Source organism: Lonchura striata, chromosome Z (genome assembly GCF_050655825.1).
Source record: "Lonchura striata isolate lonStrDom1 chromosome Z, ASM5065582v1, whole genome shotgun sequence".
NCBI lineage: Eukaryota > Metazoa > Chordata > Aves > Passeriformes > Estrildidae > Lonchura > Lonchura striata.
Window position 1 is genome coordinate 32047558 of NC_140740.1, and position 17481 is coordinate 32065038.

At 37.7% G+C, this 17481-nt stretch overlaps 1 protein-coding gene and 1 long non-coding RNA gene across 2 annotated transcripts in view; one reads left to right on the forward strand and one right to left on the reverse strand.

Annotated features, from left to right (window-relative positions):
- Window positions 1–3897: 3897 nt before the first annotated feature.
- Window positions 3898–12132, reverse strand: LOC110479139 (uncharacterized). The gene is made up of 2 exons (XR_002466869.3): window positions 11995–12132; window positions 3898–4510 (listed from the first exon to the last, which is right to left on the reverse strand). It is a non-coding gene; the product is annotated as an uncharacterized LOC110479139 (long non-coding RNA).
- Window positions 12133–12476: 344 nt separating this feature from the next.
- Window positions 12477–17481, forward strand: part of SRFBP1 (serum response factor binding protein 1) — a 70230-nt gene continuing 65225 nt past the window's right edge. Inside the window, exon 1 of the mRNA XM_021546254.3 lies at window positions 12477–12581. Within this exon, the coding sequence (XP_021401929.2) occupies window positions 12552–12581 (30 nt within the window). The 5' untranslated portion in view covers window positions 12477–12551. The remainder of the gene's footprint in view (window positions 12582–17481) is intronic.

The following is a 17481-nucleotide window of genomic DNA, read 5'->3' on the forward strand; positions in this document are numbered from 1 at the left end:
AACCAAGGTCACCGTCTCCTCTTCAAGCCCAAGAAAGTATAAACAACAGCAAATTGAGGGAAGCAAACTAGAACGTTGGGACTTCATAATTGGAAAATTAATTACAATATGCCAATGGACCAAAAATTATAAAAGTGACTTGGTGTCCATCCTGGGTGTAGTCTCAGCCAGGCTCTTGTACTACCCAAGATGTATCTGCTGAAGGCCTTTTAATAAACACCTACTTTATTCCTTTAACACTGCCTAGCCTCTTTTCTAGGTAACCTCTCAAGGTATCACCAGTACCTGAAGGGAACCTCCAAAAAAGATGGAGACATAATTTTTACAGGGATATGCAGCGACAGAAATGGGGAAATGGCTTTAAACTGAGTAGGTTTAGATTAGACTTCAGGAAAAAAAATTTTACTGCAAGAGTGGTGAGGTACTGGAACAGGTTGTCCAGAGAAGTTGTTAATGCCCATCCCTGCGAGTGTTCAAAGCCAGGCTGGATGGGACTTTAAGCTACTTGGTCTAGTTAAAGGTGTCCCTGCCTATGGCAGGGAAGAGTGGAACTAGATCATCTTTAAGGTCTCTTTCAACGAAGCCATTCTATGATTCCGTGTGGAAAGCTGTCATACAACAGCCTGAGCTGAACCAATTATGAGATCTGTGAAAATACTACTAGTTTTCATTAAGCAGTAATAAAATTCAGATTTTCCAGATGGTAAGTCTTGTAACATTACACTTACAGCACTGAGCAAGGAATTTCCTGCACACATAACAGGAGGCTTAATTGCACATGCCTCTTGTTTAGAATCTGTGGTGTGGTAACCCAGACTTCGATCACATTGCTACTTTGATTCACAAGAGCTACTGAAACCTGAACTTCTGAAGCAAGTTCTTATTAAAAGTCCTTCTACCATTTTTTAACTAGTGTTTTTCTCCTGATGTTCATCCAGGAACATATCAGGATCATCCAGGATAAACATATCAGCCCATGCATTACCTTCAGGAGATTCAGGCTGAACAGGAAAAATTTGAAGTAATGGATACCAAATCAAACTTCATTTCTTCTGCTGTGTATTAAGAAAACACCCAGAAATAAGAGATATAGTCTTGAAAAGGTCATCAGGTTAAGTTAAAGGAATTCAAGAATTTTGAGTCCTTTCCCTAGCTGTGTCTCAGGCCTTGAATACCTTGAGATGTTTTTTTCATTTGAACATGATGGTAATAACTACCTAGCAGCTGCAAAAAGTATTTATGGTGCTTTATTCTTCAGTGCTTCATTCTTCAGCACTCTTAGGAACAATGAAGTTTGTCATAAGACAATGAAATACACATTATTCTTTCACATGGAGAAGACTATAAGAACTATGATGTCAGCGTGACCACTCTTCCTTCCTGTTCATGTCTACAAGTATTTAAGTCTGATACCTGGGCCTCTCTTATTTTTAACAATTTTTTGAAGTATCACTTAAGTTCTCTGCTTCTCTGAGCAGAAACCGAGAAGGCCCTACTTGCTATCCACAGCATTTTCTCTATTTTACAGAAGTAACATAGGATTACTGACTACTGAAATCCTTTAGCCTTGTCTGCTATTGTTTTCAAACTATGCAAATGACTTTTAACATACACCTGGCATACCTCTCCACAAGGGAGTATTGTCTTGCTTGCAAGACAGAATTGTGACAACAAGGTCGCAAAGTGTGAAGGTGTATAAATCAATCCACATTTGAAAGTAGGGAGATGTTATCTATGGAACTTACTGAATAACAGCTCAGAATCGAATTATTGCCTGAAAACATAAGTTTCTAGTTAAAACATTTCCAGACTAAGTAATTAATGAGAAAATTATGTCTACAAATTCTTTAAGATCAAAATTTGGAACAACTGGATCCTGTATGTAGGGACTGTGAACAGAGGGGAAGGGAAAGTCTGTGATTCATTGTTTTTTGTATGTTTATAATTGACATGAGAAACTCTTCCATTCAATGTAACTCCTCACAGTGCTTGTAATACAAACCTATCTATGACAGAAATTTTATCTAGTCTTTACAAGTAAGTTCCTCATTCCTTTTAACTAGAATAAACAAAGCTGATGCTAGATCACCAGTTTCTACTGAAATATTTGTCTTCCTGAAGGCTGTTGGATATAAATTTTAAAAAATGTTACTAGAGCTAGTCCAGTTCCACATATTTAGTGAATAAGCAGTTGCTTAACTAATATTAATATTAAAGCTCATTGTGAATTTTCCACAGGAAAACTGTTTTCCTTATGTAAAGTCAAAATCAAATATTTCATTGTGAGTCTATCTGACTCATGTACCTTATAATGCACCAAAAGAAAACGTCCTTTGGACACAAAAAAAGTTAAGTATAATTTCCCAGGCCCTATACTGCATTAAGGAAATTATATGTCAGGCATCCATTTCAGCCAAGGCTTCTCCAAATACCATGTCCCACAATCCAATGTGAACTTCTCTCTCTTTGACCGCTACATGATTGAAAAATTTGAATTCATCATAGAAGGAACTGGAAAGCAGGGAAAAATCATACAACACAGTCTTTTCTTCCCTGATCAACTACTTGAATGCTGAAATGCCATCATACACTAACACCACAACAACAACAAAAAAATTACAAAAAAAAAAACACACACAAAAAAAAAAAAAAAAAAACAACAAACAAACCAAAACCCAACAGCTAAACCATATTTTAGCCTCTGCCAATCTCCCTTTATCATACTTTGTGCATAGCATTTTACCTCCTAGCAGGTTTCACTTTCAGTGTTGAACCATACTACAAATGCACCAACTTTCTAAGTGCATTTCTAGTGACAAAGATATTCATGTCAGAGTCCCTTTTTACTGCGTCCCATGAGTCATTGCCAATGTGCTCTAGACAAATTTCAGTTTCTCAGAATTCTAAGAAAACTTTTCCATCTTTTATAAAAATATCCTATACAATTATATTCTCACACCCCATTTATATGTAAATGAATTTTCTGAAAATACTTGTCTACTTTAAAAGAAAAAAATTAAAATCCAAATAGATGTCGATTTCACTAAATCTCCTTAATGTGTTCTTAAAATGTCTCCACTGGACACTTGTTAAAAGTGGGATTTGGGTGTGAATTTTTGTCCAGTGAAACCTGGCCCAACTCAAGCAGAGTGCCATGTTGTGACAGCTTGTGGTGGTGTATCCCCTGTCCTGCTTAGGCCAAACTATGATCTCAGAAATGCTCATTAGGCCTTGGCCTTGAAGAACAGCACCTGGGCTCATCTTTTCTTGAGCTTATCAGAAAAACTGTTCCCAGGAACTAGCGCTGTCCAACAAGCTGTTGGTTTGCAACAAACAATATTGGAAATTTTTTTTTCATGTCTGAAGAACTGCCCAAGGGAAATAACACTTTTTGAAGAAAATTACCTACCCGAACTGCAGCCAGGATGAGAAATCATGACCAAAGCTAACTCTGTTTTAACCCTATAACCATATTCCAAAGTGAGACCCTTGGAGTTATCCTGGACTGCAGCAGCTGTGACCAGCTCTTCCCTCTGAGCAGGGCTTCTCAGAGCCAGCAAAGTCTCCAGCCAACTGTACTCAAAAGATTGCTGAACAACAGTGATGGTGATACACACCCTCCTCCAGACTCAATCCTTTGACCACTGAGAAGATGTAAAGATATCTGATGCAAGTACTTCACTGAAATGGAAGGGAATTTTTTCAGAGGTACATATCTTACTTGCACTCCTTGACATCTGTGCGCATGCTAATGTGAATATGCCATAGCAAATGTACTGGGAATGTTGCTCTTCTGGATTCTTAAGTATTTTAGATTTATAATTAAGTTAGGCCTGTGAGGTACTGTCGGGCTATCATAAGTTCTGTATGAATTGTTCAATTGTTTAACTTGTTAAGTTATAGACTAACTACTGTTAAGTTTATTTTTAAACCTTTAAACCAAAAATTTCATAGGCTTCATTTTGCAAGTGGGTCTACTCTGAATCTTGTGAGTCAACATTAGGGCCTTCTTTATTCCTTTTGATCTTTATCCTTTCCAAGCATTTATTTTCCTCCCCCTCCTCCCCTCTCAGCCCCCAAGCCTTGTCACAGGTAATTTTGGTTCCAGATAGAATGGGTTTAGATTTTTGTATGGTTTTTCTCTGCGTGTTTTAACTATATAGGAAGTAGCAGGGTGAACCTGAGCAATGAACTTTGTAATGCTTTTGCTTTCACACCAACCCTGCTTTTGCAGTGCCTTTGCCAATAATTCTTCATGCAACCTTAAAATACACATTCACAACACAAGTCTCTGGAATATCTTTGCTCTTCACAGTAAGTGCTCTCGGAAGGACTGCTGCCTACTGAATCATGGTAAATTATTTTCCTTTGAAGGATGACTTCATCCAGATCAATAGACTGGTAGATCTATTTGCAGACCACAATTTCTAAAACATCTTCTGGAACTTGGAGTCATGTATCAGTCTTTCTTACTTCTTTTCTTCTGCCATATAGTTGGCAAGAGTTTTTCCTGCAAGAAAAAAAATGTAGAATAAGAGAGAGCACATGTTCTCATGTCTGATGGTGTAAAAAGAAAATATTGCAGAACACTGCTGCCTGACCAGAGTTTCAAGGGACCAGAAACTTCCTTTTTCTTTCTTTTTCATTTTGGCAGCTCTGTTTCACAGTGAGGCCAAGACAGGGCAGGAAAATAAAGGAGTACAGAAAGTTCAAACGAGAAACAGATGTTGGGAACAAATGTTGAAACAATACTCAATGCCCCAGCAGCTATTTGCTTCAGCACCCTGAACACCTCAGGAATATAGGAATATATAGGAATTAGGAATATAATGTGAATATAACAACACATATATCAGTACCGTGATGGAGACTAATAACACCTCAGCTTTTAGAAATAACCTCATTAAGAAAAAAAGTATCTGAAAACAGCATTTAATATTTAAAAACTATTTTAAACTAATTAATTTATGATTTACTTTAACTGAATTCGAACCTAACAATACAGAGCTTGATAATATCATTTTTTAAATATTAGACAACAAATTACTCTGAAATTAAATTCAAAGGCAAAAACACTATTGAATTGAGAGTTAATGGAATGCTAATTTTCCAACAGCTCTGGGGGGACCTTCTGTGAATATCATGGGGTTAGTACCTGTAGAGTAAGTATAATACCATTACATAAGTTAACAACTGAATAAACATATATCTTATCTTGGTTGAGCTGTATCTGATTATATATCTAACTGCTTCATATACTTCATATAAGGTTCACATATTTCTTATATTGGCTAAGCTGATTAAAGTCTGTATCCCACTACCTCAAATATTGTAATCTGGAGTTTTGACACCTTTTATGCAGTACTGATGAGGTCTTTGAAGAACACTACCCTCTAACTTCCGTTGAAGAAATCTGATGCTGCAATTTTGCATTCAGCTACTGCCACAAACCATACTGGCAACAGCCATTATGGATGACGGAGCTCTCCTACAGAGAGCTCCTGCAATACCCATCCTGGTATCAAGCAATTAAGAATGAATGAACAATTATATTATTGTTAGTACAACTTATTTCCTGTTTTGTTGAGAATTAGAGATTACAGACATGAGCTGACCTTTGTGTCTAAAATTGAGTAAGAGAGGCTCTAGATAGGATTTATTTTAAATAATTTGAAAAATCATATTCTGAACTGCAATTTATTTTTACTTATAAGAAGGTGAATAATAGAGTAACCTTTAAGCAAGTCTTGGTGAATTCCTTAATTAAAAGGAAAGCATGATTCTACCAACATACAAAGATCCAAAGTATTCTGTAAGAAAGCTGTTTTGCCACTAAGTCCCTTGCTGGTCATAAAAATTTTGAAATATATCCTTAAAGTCAAGATTATAACTAAGCATTACATTGTAAGCATATATGCAGTTTATACCTGTGCATGTTATATAATATATATCCTAAAAAAATCAGAGCCTAAATTTTGTGGCAACAGATTTTTATAACAGATGTAATACTAGAGAGTATTTCCTTTTAACTGAAGTAAAATCTCCTGGCTAGTTTCTTGTAACTTTCAGTAATATCAAGAATCTTGTGATGGAATTTAAATATCAAAAAATAGTCATATTTTTATGATTTAATAGATAATAGATAATAGATTTTTAACATACTTATCTGGGTCTCATACATTAAACAGAGTTAAAACAGAAAAAACTCCATGGCAGCAAAATCAGCTAATGATACACATGTGCTAAGAGCTTTGTAATTGTGAAAAAGGTCTCTCTCTCAACCTGAACATCTCTGCACATTGCCCCTGCTGTCAAGTAGACAAAAAAACATTACCATTAACCAATGTGAACTTTCATAAAAAACAGTGTGAACTTTTAGAAAGCTGTCCCTTTTAGCAGTGAAAATTTTAGTAACTTTAATAAATAAATTTTAATAACTCCAACAGTAGTCTTTTATCTTTCTCATATATCACAACTATTAGTATCAACACTGAACCATGATTCTCATTAATCACCACTTAACAGTATTGTGGAAATATGCAATTTTCAAAGTAGTACTCTTTACACTTTAATAATTTGATTTACCAAACTAAAGCTTTGTTTTAGAAGTGAGGAAGCTTCACACATCACCTCCTGATCTGTGAAGTTTGATGAGTTCCTTGGACAGGACTCCTGAGGGAGGAATCCTACCTGAATACTGCTCAGCTTTAAACTTGACTCCTAGGTCAGTACCAAAAGGAAAAGAAAATAGAGAGCAATCTTGATCAGTCAGGTGCCCACTGCTATACACCCTGAGACTTTACCTCCCCAGCTGCTTTTGTCCATTTACTTGATGAAACATGGCACATGACTCAAAGGTTTTTAATTACTGTAGGGAGCACTCAAGAATCACCTTGTTGTGTCTGGAGTACATCATATCTGCTTATGCTTTCAGACTTAGGTAGACTAACAGTTTCTCCATATTTCTGAGCTTTTCATCACACCTACAATGACACCCATGCTAAGATTCATCCTATCTAACTAATTGTTAATTGAGGCCCGTAGGTCAAGAATCTTGTCATCCTAGACTTCTGTTATCCTCAGCAACTAAATCTTAGATAAGGCAAATAAAATTATTCTATGGATGTGAAATTCTCTTCCATTTTAGCCAAAAAGTTTCTCCTCTACTTGTCTGTTCATATCTCTCAATTTGTAGTAATGATGCCATACTACTCCCAATGCCACTCACTAAAAATTTCATACTAAAACTTACCTTTTTCTTGCCCACTCATTCTCTGCAGCTTTTTCTTTGCCATACAGGCAGTAGATAGTCCCATTAATCCTATTAGTCACTCCAGTACTATCCCACAGACCCCTTCCCCATCCATTTCTAAGCTCCATCATCCAAACTCCTTTTCAGGGACTTGGTACAAGGACTCATCCTACAGCTCTAATTGTAGACATCATGAATGTGCGCTCCCTGTGCATCTTTTACTGTGAATTCAAACAACTTCTCTCTGTGAATGAGTCAGACCACTTCATTCTCATCTTTTCCAGTACATATCTTGTTTGAGCACCATGACAAAGACCCACCATCCACCTTTTGCTCATGGTATCTCTTCACAGTGCTTCTGCAATTTCTTTTCAAGTGTTCCTCCTGCAAGGGATCAGAGAGAGTTTGGTCTTTTGTCTTTTTCTCCCCCTGAATCTTGTCTTTGAGTAGTCTTTTCTGTTATCCTAAGATCAGCAGTTATCTCTGGACTGAAACACAGAGTTGCTTTTTTCTACTCCAAACTCATTAACCAGGTTGTAATGTTTTCTGGATATGGAATGTTCTGAGTTACCCATGACACATTCATGGGAATTTTTTTTTAATTTATAATAATACTTAAGGAATCTAGCAGACATTAGAATCCCATTTTTTACTTAACACTTTACCTGTGTGTAATAAGAGTAAATTTTGGCCTCACAGAAAAAGCAACTGAAACAGTCAGCTGAACTACTGTAACTGTACTTTAAAAAAGAAAAATGTATGATATAAGAATTATTAAATAATGTATTTATGATGGATTGTAGAAGAAAACAATGTGCTTTACACATTTAAACTTACTATCCCAGGTGGAAGTTCACCATAAAATCTTCTTTTTAAACTCTGGTTTTATACACATTAAAATAATCATTAAATTCAGATTTTTTTTTTTAATTTAAATTCTCAAAGTGTTACTGAATGTTGAATGGATTCTAAGCAGGAAGGAATTTCAATGTTAATTCTGCTTTCTTTGTAACAGAGGGATATGATCATTTATGATGTAAATATAGCAAGTTTCCCAAAAGTGTGTGTTCTAATGTGTACATAACGACAGCAACACATGAAGACTGATGTCTTCTGTGTGTATGAAGACTCAAGAGCGAAGAAAGTAGTAAGAAAAACATCTGCAACATTAAGAACAAATTTTTCTATTCTATCTTAGAAGTCAAAACAACTAATTTCATAGAACCTGTTTACAAAGGATAAAGGAATTTTTTATTTTACTGTATATTTTTAAAATAAATTTCTATGTTGTAGAAGAAGCTGGTATCATTTTCCCTTTATTTCCCTACACATGATCAGCAGTGGGGGCTACCGTTTTGGGAGGGGGCAGTACCCCACCCCTTGGGGAGTCTCCTTGCTCCCATGGGGCTCCTGAGATTTAGCAATTTTGTGTTAAGTGATTATTTATTAGTTTGGGGGGTTTTTTGCCTGTTGCTGTTTTGACTGTTAGTAATCGCTGTTTTTAACTTATATCTACTAATATTTGTTCCTTATAGGTGGAAAAGGATTGGCTGAAATTAGGGAGAGGAAACTCATCTTAATAAGCATTCACATCTTTAAATTGTAATGACAAAAAGAAAGGGAGGAAGCCCAGAACAGACATCTTGGTATCAGTAAAAAGAAACTCCTCTGGCAAAAGTCAAAGCATAAGCTATAGAAAACACCAAGTTGCAGAAAACCTTCTGGTTTTGTTGTCCTCAGTCCCTAGTTAACATTATTAGCACTTCTTTCTATGAAACTTCTTAAAGTTTAAATTTGATTCACAAATCATAGAAAATTAATTGAAATTTCTAAAACTTACTTATTGTCATTTTCAACACAAAACAAACTTCATATATATTTCATTACATCTGTACTGAACATACAAATGCAAGTGTCTGCAATAAACACATATTTCAGTAAGTATTTCAAAAATATAACTTTTATGCATGCCTTCTGGGATCAAGGCCAGTTGTAGCTACAAGATGGTCTACACAGCTGCTACCACATCACATGGACCTGGAGATAAAGGGAGAGAAATAGGACCCAGCTATAACCCCCTCTTTCTTTAAATAGTTTTTCATTTCAACTCCCCTGTATTGTTCTGCAACATCTTATGTTCTACAAATAGAAGTATAGAATTGTAGAATACCCTGAGTTGGAAGGGACCCATCAGAATCACTCCTGGCCTTGCACAGGACACCCCAAGAATCACCTCACATACTTTAGAGTATTGGCCAAACACTTCTTGATCTATGTCAGGCTTGGTGCTGTGACCACTTTCCTGTGGAGCCTGTTCAGGCTCTGGGTGAAAAACCCTTTTCTAATGTCCAACCTAAACCTCCCCTGACACAACTTCAGGCCATTCCCTTGGGTCCTGTCACTGTCACCACAGAGAAGAGATCAGTGCCTGCCCCTCCTCTTCCCTTATAAGAAAGTTGTAACTACAGTGATGTCTCCCCTTAGTCTCCTCCTCTCCAGGCTGAAAAGACCAAGTGACTTCAGCTGCTCCATGCATGGCTTCCCCTCAAGGCCCTTCATCATTTTCATAGCTCATAAATATATGCTGCCAGCAACGTGCAAACACAGACAGTTGTTCATAAAGGAGAGAAAATGGTTCAGACAAATGCATTCCAATACTGTGAATACATGCCAAAATACTGGAGTGAAATACTGACACCACAGGAAGAAATCTCAGAACAAAGCAGCAAAATACAGAAGTGTTGTATGAGGCAATGCCTCAAAGCATCCTGACTGTGACAAACTGACAAGAAAATCTTGACTTCAAATGCATTTAAGTCAATAAATAGTATGACAAAGGGCTGACAAGGAAGCTATGAGGCACAAAGATTCTTAACTCTGGACAACCACTGAAGTTTAAAAAGGAAGAAAGAAATAAAGCCCTTATTTTCAGCAACAACTAAATGAGAAGAAAACAACATTGTGGGATGAAGAAGGCACATTACTATGTCATCGGGGCCAGAAGTATGTGATCAGGGCCTACAAGAAAATTTCAAAGCAAGTTATTTCAGTGTTCAGAGGAAAAAGAAAGGAAACTTGAAGTTATGACCCCATAGGCTACACAGATGGAACAACTCTAACTGATACGAGGCCAGGCTGGCACTGGTTGGGTTCACAGAACCACAGCTGGCTCCCTGCTCCTGGTTTGTCTTTCTCTTTGCAAAGGTGCACAATGGAACCTAAGACTGGCATATGCAGGGATTAGTTTTGCATGAAGTATCAAGACAAAAGGAAGGAGCTCTTTATTTTCCTTGGAAGAGCTTTCCTTCTGGATTTTTTTGCATCAAATTTTACATTAACTGCAAACAAAGAGACCCTAGCTGTGAGATTTTATCCAGTAATTCTTAAACATATATTGACAGCATTGTGTTTATCACATCCCATACTAATCTATACTCAGATACAGTCAAATTCAGCTCCTTCTTGCATAGATCACTGTAGCTGCCTGACATTGGTGGTACTACAAAGAAAAGTTTACTTGATGATGGTTGGCTGACCTTTGTTAAACTGCATATAACTGTCCAAGTCACAACTTTCATGAAGCACCAGCTGTCATAAACACCCCTCATCTGCAGTGTAACTCAAGCATTCTCAGCAAACATGCTTTAAATGAAATTCAGCTCCTGTTGGAATAAAATTCCTTTACTACAAGATGAAGGGATGAGTTCAAAGTATTTTCAGATATTTACTGATCCAGATGACACCTAGACTGCACCGCCTTCAAAAACATCCTAAATAGAACTTAAAAGTAAAACTTTGAAAGGACTAGCTTGGACTAACCTCACTTGTATGTAAGGCTTAATAAAAAGCACAGTCAAGGGTGATTTTGTTGCAGTTCACTCACATGAGATGCCTAAGTACCATTTAGAAAGCAAACATTAAAATATAACAAGATCCAAAGCCTAGGTCCTGCAGATAAAATGTATTACAGAGACAACTGGCAACAGTTTTATTTGTCTAAATAGTCAGACCTCAAAGCAGAATTCTAGGCGCAACAGTGCCATCCAGGGGCCAGCCAATTGCTGGTAAATTGCTGGGGGTTTCAGTTTGGGTTTTTGCTTTTGGTTTTTTATTACCTCCGTTCTTTTGAATACTGCAGCAGATAAACAGGAATGAAAAAAAAAAAAATCACACTGATTCATTCTCTACACGTATTAAACTTTGCTTACATTTAAGCACGGGTTTTGCAAAAGTTTCAACAGAAGAATATTTGTAGCAATTTAAACCAAGAAATCCTTCTAGCACAAGGAACTGGCAATGATGAGGACAAATCTGATGAAACTTCGCCAAAATTTTCAGACTGAGGCATCACTCAGTCCAAAGCACATGCTCAGCCACACTTCACCACGGCTATTTAAAATTTATTATGTACATAAAAATTGAGACAACCAAAGCTTCAGGACGTATAGCTCCTACACAAATCTTCCTTCTGCACAAATGGAAAACTCAATCTAACAATTGTAAAGCGTTTCGAAAATGGAGGCTGTTTTGTCAGAGTGAGGATAGGGCAAAGTCTAGAGCTACGGCAGCAGTCACAGTTTACTCCTGCAACACGTTCCACTCAGTAGCAACAAGGCGGGAAAAGCAAAAATCCCAAAATATTTCTATCATGAAATAGTCGTGGGGGCAGAGGCTACTTCAGTTTAAGGATTCGCAAGCCTACATCCGTATCCCGCATTTAGCCGGCCGGCCACGCCACTTACACCGCCACCAGGTTTCACCCTTAGGAACGGCCCAGGCGCCCCGGCAGCCCGGGCGCGGATCCGGCCCCGGCCCACGCCGCTCATCTCGCGCAGGCACCGGGAAAAGGCCAATCAAAGCTCGTGAACCCCAGTTTGAACAGGGGCGGGGCGGGAAAAGCCCAATCAAAGCTCGTGAACCCCAGTTTGAACGGGGGCGGGGCGGGGAAAAGGCCAATCAAAGCTCTTGAACCCCAGTTTGAAGGAGGGCGGGGCGGGGAAAAGGCCAATCAAAGCTCTTGAACCCCAGTTTGAACGGGGGCGGGGCGGGGAAAAGGCCAATCAAAGCTCTTGAACCCCAGTTTGAACGGGGGCGGGGCGGGGAAAAGGCCAATCGAAGCTCGTGAACCCCAGTTTGAAGGAGGGCGGGGCGGGGAAAAGGCCAATCGAAGCTCTTGAACCCCCGTTTGAGCGGAGGCTCCGGGGCGGACCCAGCCCGGCCCCTCGGCGCCTGCGCGCGGTTTCGGTTCGTGCGGCGGCGTGCGGAGCGCTCGGAGTGGCCTGCAGGGTTCCGTGGGGCCATGGCTCCCGTGCTGAACCTCAACAACGAGGTGAGACACCCGCGGGCCGGGGGGATCCTGGGCTCGGCAGGGCCGGGGCGGCGGTCAGCCGCGGCGGTCGCCCTGCGAGCGAGCCGGCTCGGGGGCTCTCCCCGCAGCCGGCGTGGCTGCCTGTGAGCCGTAGGGAAGGCCGCAGGTGACTGACGCCGTCTCCCGGCGTGGGAAAGCGCATCCTGTCGTGCTGGAGCTCAGCCGTGATGAAAACAAATATCTATCGGACGAAGTGAAGCTGCTTGTATGGGGGTGCCACGCGATTTCGACACGGGTGCCTCGGTGCGGCGTCCTGTTTCTGAGTGTCGTTTCATCATGCCTGTCTTGCTCTGTTTGTGTTCACACTGGAGTTTTGCAGGTGATCTAGCGGACCCACCAAAGCCCAGGCTACCTGTCTCCTGGATGGCAAAGACATTGCCTTGTTTTCTTGGACATGGAGGAACTGAAAATGAAAAATTAATAGGTTATGGCTAATTCTTCCTCTTCTGTAAGAAGTTTGGTGTTTCGTATTTATTTCAGTATATGTTTTTCTTTTTTTATAGTGTGAATTCCGTTGCGTCTGTTTCACTTGTGATGGGTTTTGGTAACATATTTGCAAATCATTGCGCACAGTAAGCCTGACACAACTAAAGTAACCTCATTTTAGGTGTTGTGCCAACAGTTTGGAATAGCTGGCACTTCTGCTGAGCGTGTGTGATATGAGCATCTGAACTTAGCACTATGCACTTCCAGAATTCCTACATAACTAACAGCTTGATTGCAGTTTTCAGCAGAACAAAAATTACTTTTTGGCATATGGTTACTTGAGAGGGGTTAATTTGCAAGTTGATTTCAATAATTTAGTAAAGTGTAGCCTCTTCATCAGGAAAAATGTTTGATAGTACATAAAATCAAGGTATTTACTCAGTAGTTTTTGGTTCTTGCTGTTAACAAGTGTAAGGTCAGAAATGAGTGATTTGATATTAAAACATACCTGTCAATCACCAAGGAAAGAAGAGAGTATTTCATTCGTTGTGATAGCGTGGATTTCTTGTGATTGACTCATGTTTGGGTAATGTTTTGTAGTCTTTCACCACAAAAATGCTAATACAACAAGGGATGAAAATAGAAGTGTTCATTGACTGGGGAGCTCTTCAGAATAAGAATACAGTAAGTTTCTGCACAAAACATCAGTAAGTACGCTGGGAATGTAATTTCATCTTACACTTCACACATAACTTTCTCCTGAGAGGAAACTGAAAGTTCTGGAAGAGGTAGATTGTACCAGTTTCTACAGAAAGTAGACACTCTGTAAGGTCCATCTGAGATATAAGGTAGGACAGAGACTGAAATCCTGGATGCCATCTCTTCAAGAGAGACAGAAGGTCAGTCTGGTTTAGAGTAGGATGAGACATAGTGTGAGTTGATTAAAAAATGTTTTCCACTTCTATGCATATGTCCTTTTTTAAGTGTCAGAGCTATATTAATTACTGTGGTGTTTAGTTATAAAATGTAAAACAAATTATTTACCAATACCTGGATATTTTATATCTCTTTAACAGGTACCTCTGTGTATTTGTTACAGAGATGCCTTTGCAAGAATACATTTTAAAAATAAAAAGCATATCTTCCTCTAATAAGAGATGAAATGGAGGAATTTTATTAGGACCATGTTTAAAGGAATAACTTTTGAAAATGCAGTCTATTCTATTCTTTCAACTCAAACCATTCTGTGAAATTCTGTGACATATATTTCAGGTTTTAATTCTAGAAAAGAATTAAAGCTTTTAATTAACATAAAATACCAGGTCCTGCTAAATGGTGGGATCTTAAGGAATTCTAGGATGATAGATTTCAAAATTTTTTTTTACCAACTCACATTTTGTTTATGGGAAGAACAGATATTCTTGAGACCAGTATTTCTCAGTAGTATAAACTGGCACTTATCCTAATGTTAATTGACCTTTATTTTAATTACTTACTGGTTTATGTTTGATATTAGTAGCTAACCAATAGTTGTGTCAAAAAGCTTACTTCTGCAGTGTCTTCTATACGAGGTGTATGTGTGCTTTGAAACTAAAAGACATTTAATTGTATGATGATTTAATGATGATGATTAAGAAAATGTTCTGGGGAAGTGAGACTAATAGTGGACTGTGACACTGGTGTCCTTTCTGAGAGCTTCTGAACTCATTGGCTAATTTGAGAGAAATTGGAAAGGAATTGACACCTCAAAAGTTGTTGGGCTTTGGGGTTTTTAGATTATAATTTGTTTAAAGAATAATACCTCCATGGACCAATAGTCTCCCTACTGTTCTGATCTATGGGGAGCAATGAATGAAAATGTTGTACTGCTTAGGTAATTAAATTAATGAGAGATTTAAGGTAGCTGTACAATGTTAAGGATGCAGGGTGAAAAGAGAAAATTGCAATTATTGTGATGAGGTGAAATAAGACAGAAAATAATAAGAAACCAGTCATATTCACAAAAATTAGTTTAGACATTTCATTATTTTTTCTTTTAATGAAAAGTTGTTTGTAGCAGTGTTAGTGCTTCAAAATGTCATGCTTTTTCCATGTTAAGAAGTAGAACTTGTGCCAAAAGTGTATAAATATTTTCTTTGGTTTTCTCTAACTTAATGTATACCCAGATAATAGCAAACAAAGTAAGGTTTTGGCAGAACCCACAGTCAGCAAGGTCCAGTAATTTTAGGAAGCCATCTTGCTGCTGGTAAACAGCATGGTACAGTTTCAGTGTGACTGCATGACTGAAGAATTGAGATTGAAAAGAGTTAAGAAACACAAGTTTTTTGTAATGAGGGCATCATATTACTGTATGGGGTTGCTGCTTTTTGATTACTATCCAAAGAAAAATTGAGTGGGGGAAGCAGGGAGGGTGGGTGTAAAGGATGATGGAACAAAGTGAAACAGTGAAGACTAGAGTTTTTGGGAAAGAAGAAAATGCAGTATTTCTTACCATCTACTGCTCATTCAGTTCACTGAAACAAAGGAAAGCATAAGTTGTAGAATGAAAATTTCAGTTTTGCAATTCCATATTCACTGCATATAGTCTTACTTTTGAAAGGTTTATCTGTATTAAGCCTAATTGTATTCTCCAGTTGTGGTTACTCTTACAAGCATGCAGGCTGAAGGAGTCATTTTAAAACCTGTTGCTGTTTTGAATGTGTTTCCAATGTTAAAAATCTTTCTGAGAAATTTTAGGTGTCTTGCCACAGAATAGCTTCCAAAGTTAAACTTTTCTGGAAACATTTGCTAGATGGCAGCACATAATCATCAACTACCATGTATAAGGCCAAGTTTAAAGGGAGATAGCTCATATTAAATGTGAAAATTCTCCTTGTTGATCAGTACACAATAGAATGAAACAGAAGCTGTTGAATGTGAGCCCTACAGGTTTCTAGGGTTTTCTTAATAACCTATGCTTCTTAAATTATGTTGTTCTGCTTTTACAGTCCTAATTTGCTATCAGTATTGAATTACTGCAATAAATTTAGTTCTTTCTACCCTCTTTTTTTTTTTTTAATGGTATTCTCTTTGCAGCTACTTCAAGGAGCTGTGCTGCAGAAGGCTAATGAAGCTAATGCAAATTAAGTGTGTATACAGTGTTTTAAAAACAAGTATTCTAATATGTACCTCCATGAGTGCTGTAATAGCTAAAGTTGAATATTAGTAAGGCATCATATTATATAAAGCAAATTCTTAGAGTTGAGAGTCATTTCTACCTGTGGGAAATGCAAATCAAATTTTCCATACTTGGTTGGATATCAAAACTCTGCTATCAGGTGAATTTTTGTCTTAAATTTGTAATAATTAATTGCATACAGACAGAATAGTTTTTCTCTGTATTTACAGAACCATAGGTTTTTATATTATAAAAGCTGATGTCTGCATAATGCTTGTCATCTATGATAGAATTGTTCTTTCCTAAAAGGTAGGATCAAGACAGAGCCATACCTTGAGAATGATGTGTGTGCACACACTTTTCAGTCTGCCAAGCAAAGTCCAGAATTAAAATTGTTATGTAGGGAGCTTAGTAATGAAGCTCAAGGTGATAAATTCCATTTATGTTGTTTTGGGTCCCAGCACTTTGTGTTGTGATACTGTGATGGCAACACTCAGCTCTTCTGCTCTTTTGGTTTAGGGCTGACATCCTTTCCTCAGATTTAACTGGGCAGCAGTTTAAGTAATGGCACATTTAGAAAGCAGAATGAACATGTGAATTAAGAATTTAGATTGGTGTATTGCAAAATCAAGTATGAGTAGCATGGCTGACCTTAATTTAGGGAAAAAGACTGACATACAGCCTCTGGAAGTCTGAAACTGCAGTCTTGAGTTTCAGCTGTAGTTTAATAATTGTACAGAACTATATCTGTAATGATTTAATTTTTTATCGCAGTACAAACAGATGTAAATGTATATTTGGAGATACTATATAAAGACATGGGTAGGTGTTGTGTTTGTCCTTAGGTGTTCAGACACAAATAAGACAAAAAACAAAAAGGAAAGAGCTATTTAAATTGGATTTATACATATCTTCATTCACAAATTGAAGACAGTTCAACTGCATCCTTTTATAAGTAAATAATTTCTAGTCACCAAAGTTTCTGTATAGCAGTAAAGAGAATGTGGTCTGAATGAAATATTAGGAAAGACTAGGGAGAGTGAAATTTGAGAGGGTCATTCATTCTTTCTGAAGCTGAATTGATTTCTATAACCAAGAACTGCGTCATGATTTTTTTCACTAAATGTGAAAGATCTGAGTATTTACCCATTACTTACTGTCCTTACTGTATTATATATTTCTTGTTTTTATACAATACATATAACGTGTGTAGAAATACTTTTGAATTGATAATAAAATTAAAATTTTTTGAATGGTTGCCATTTTTGCAAGAAGCAT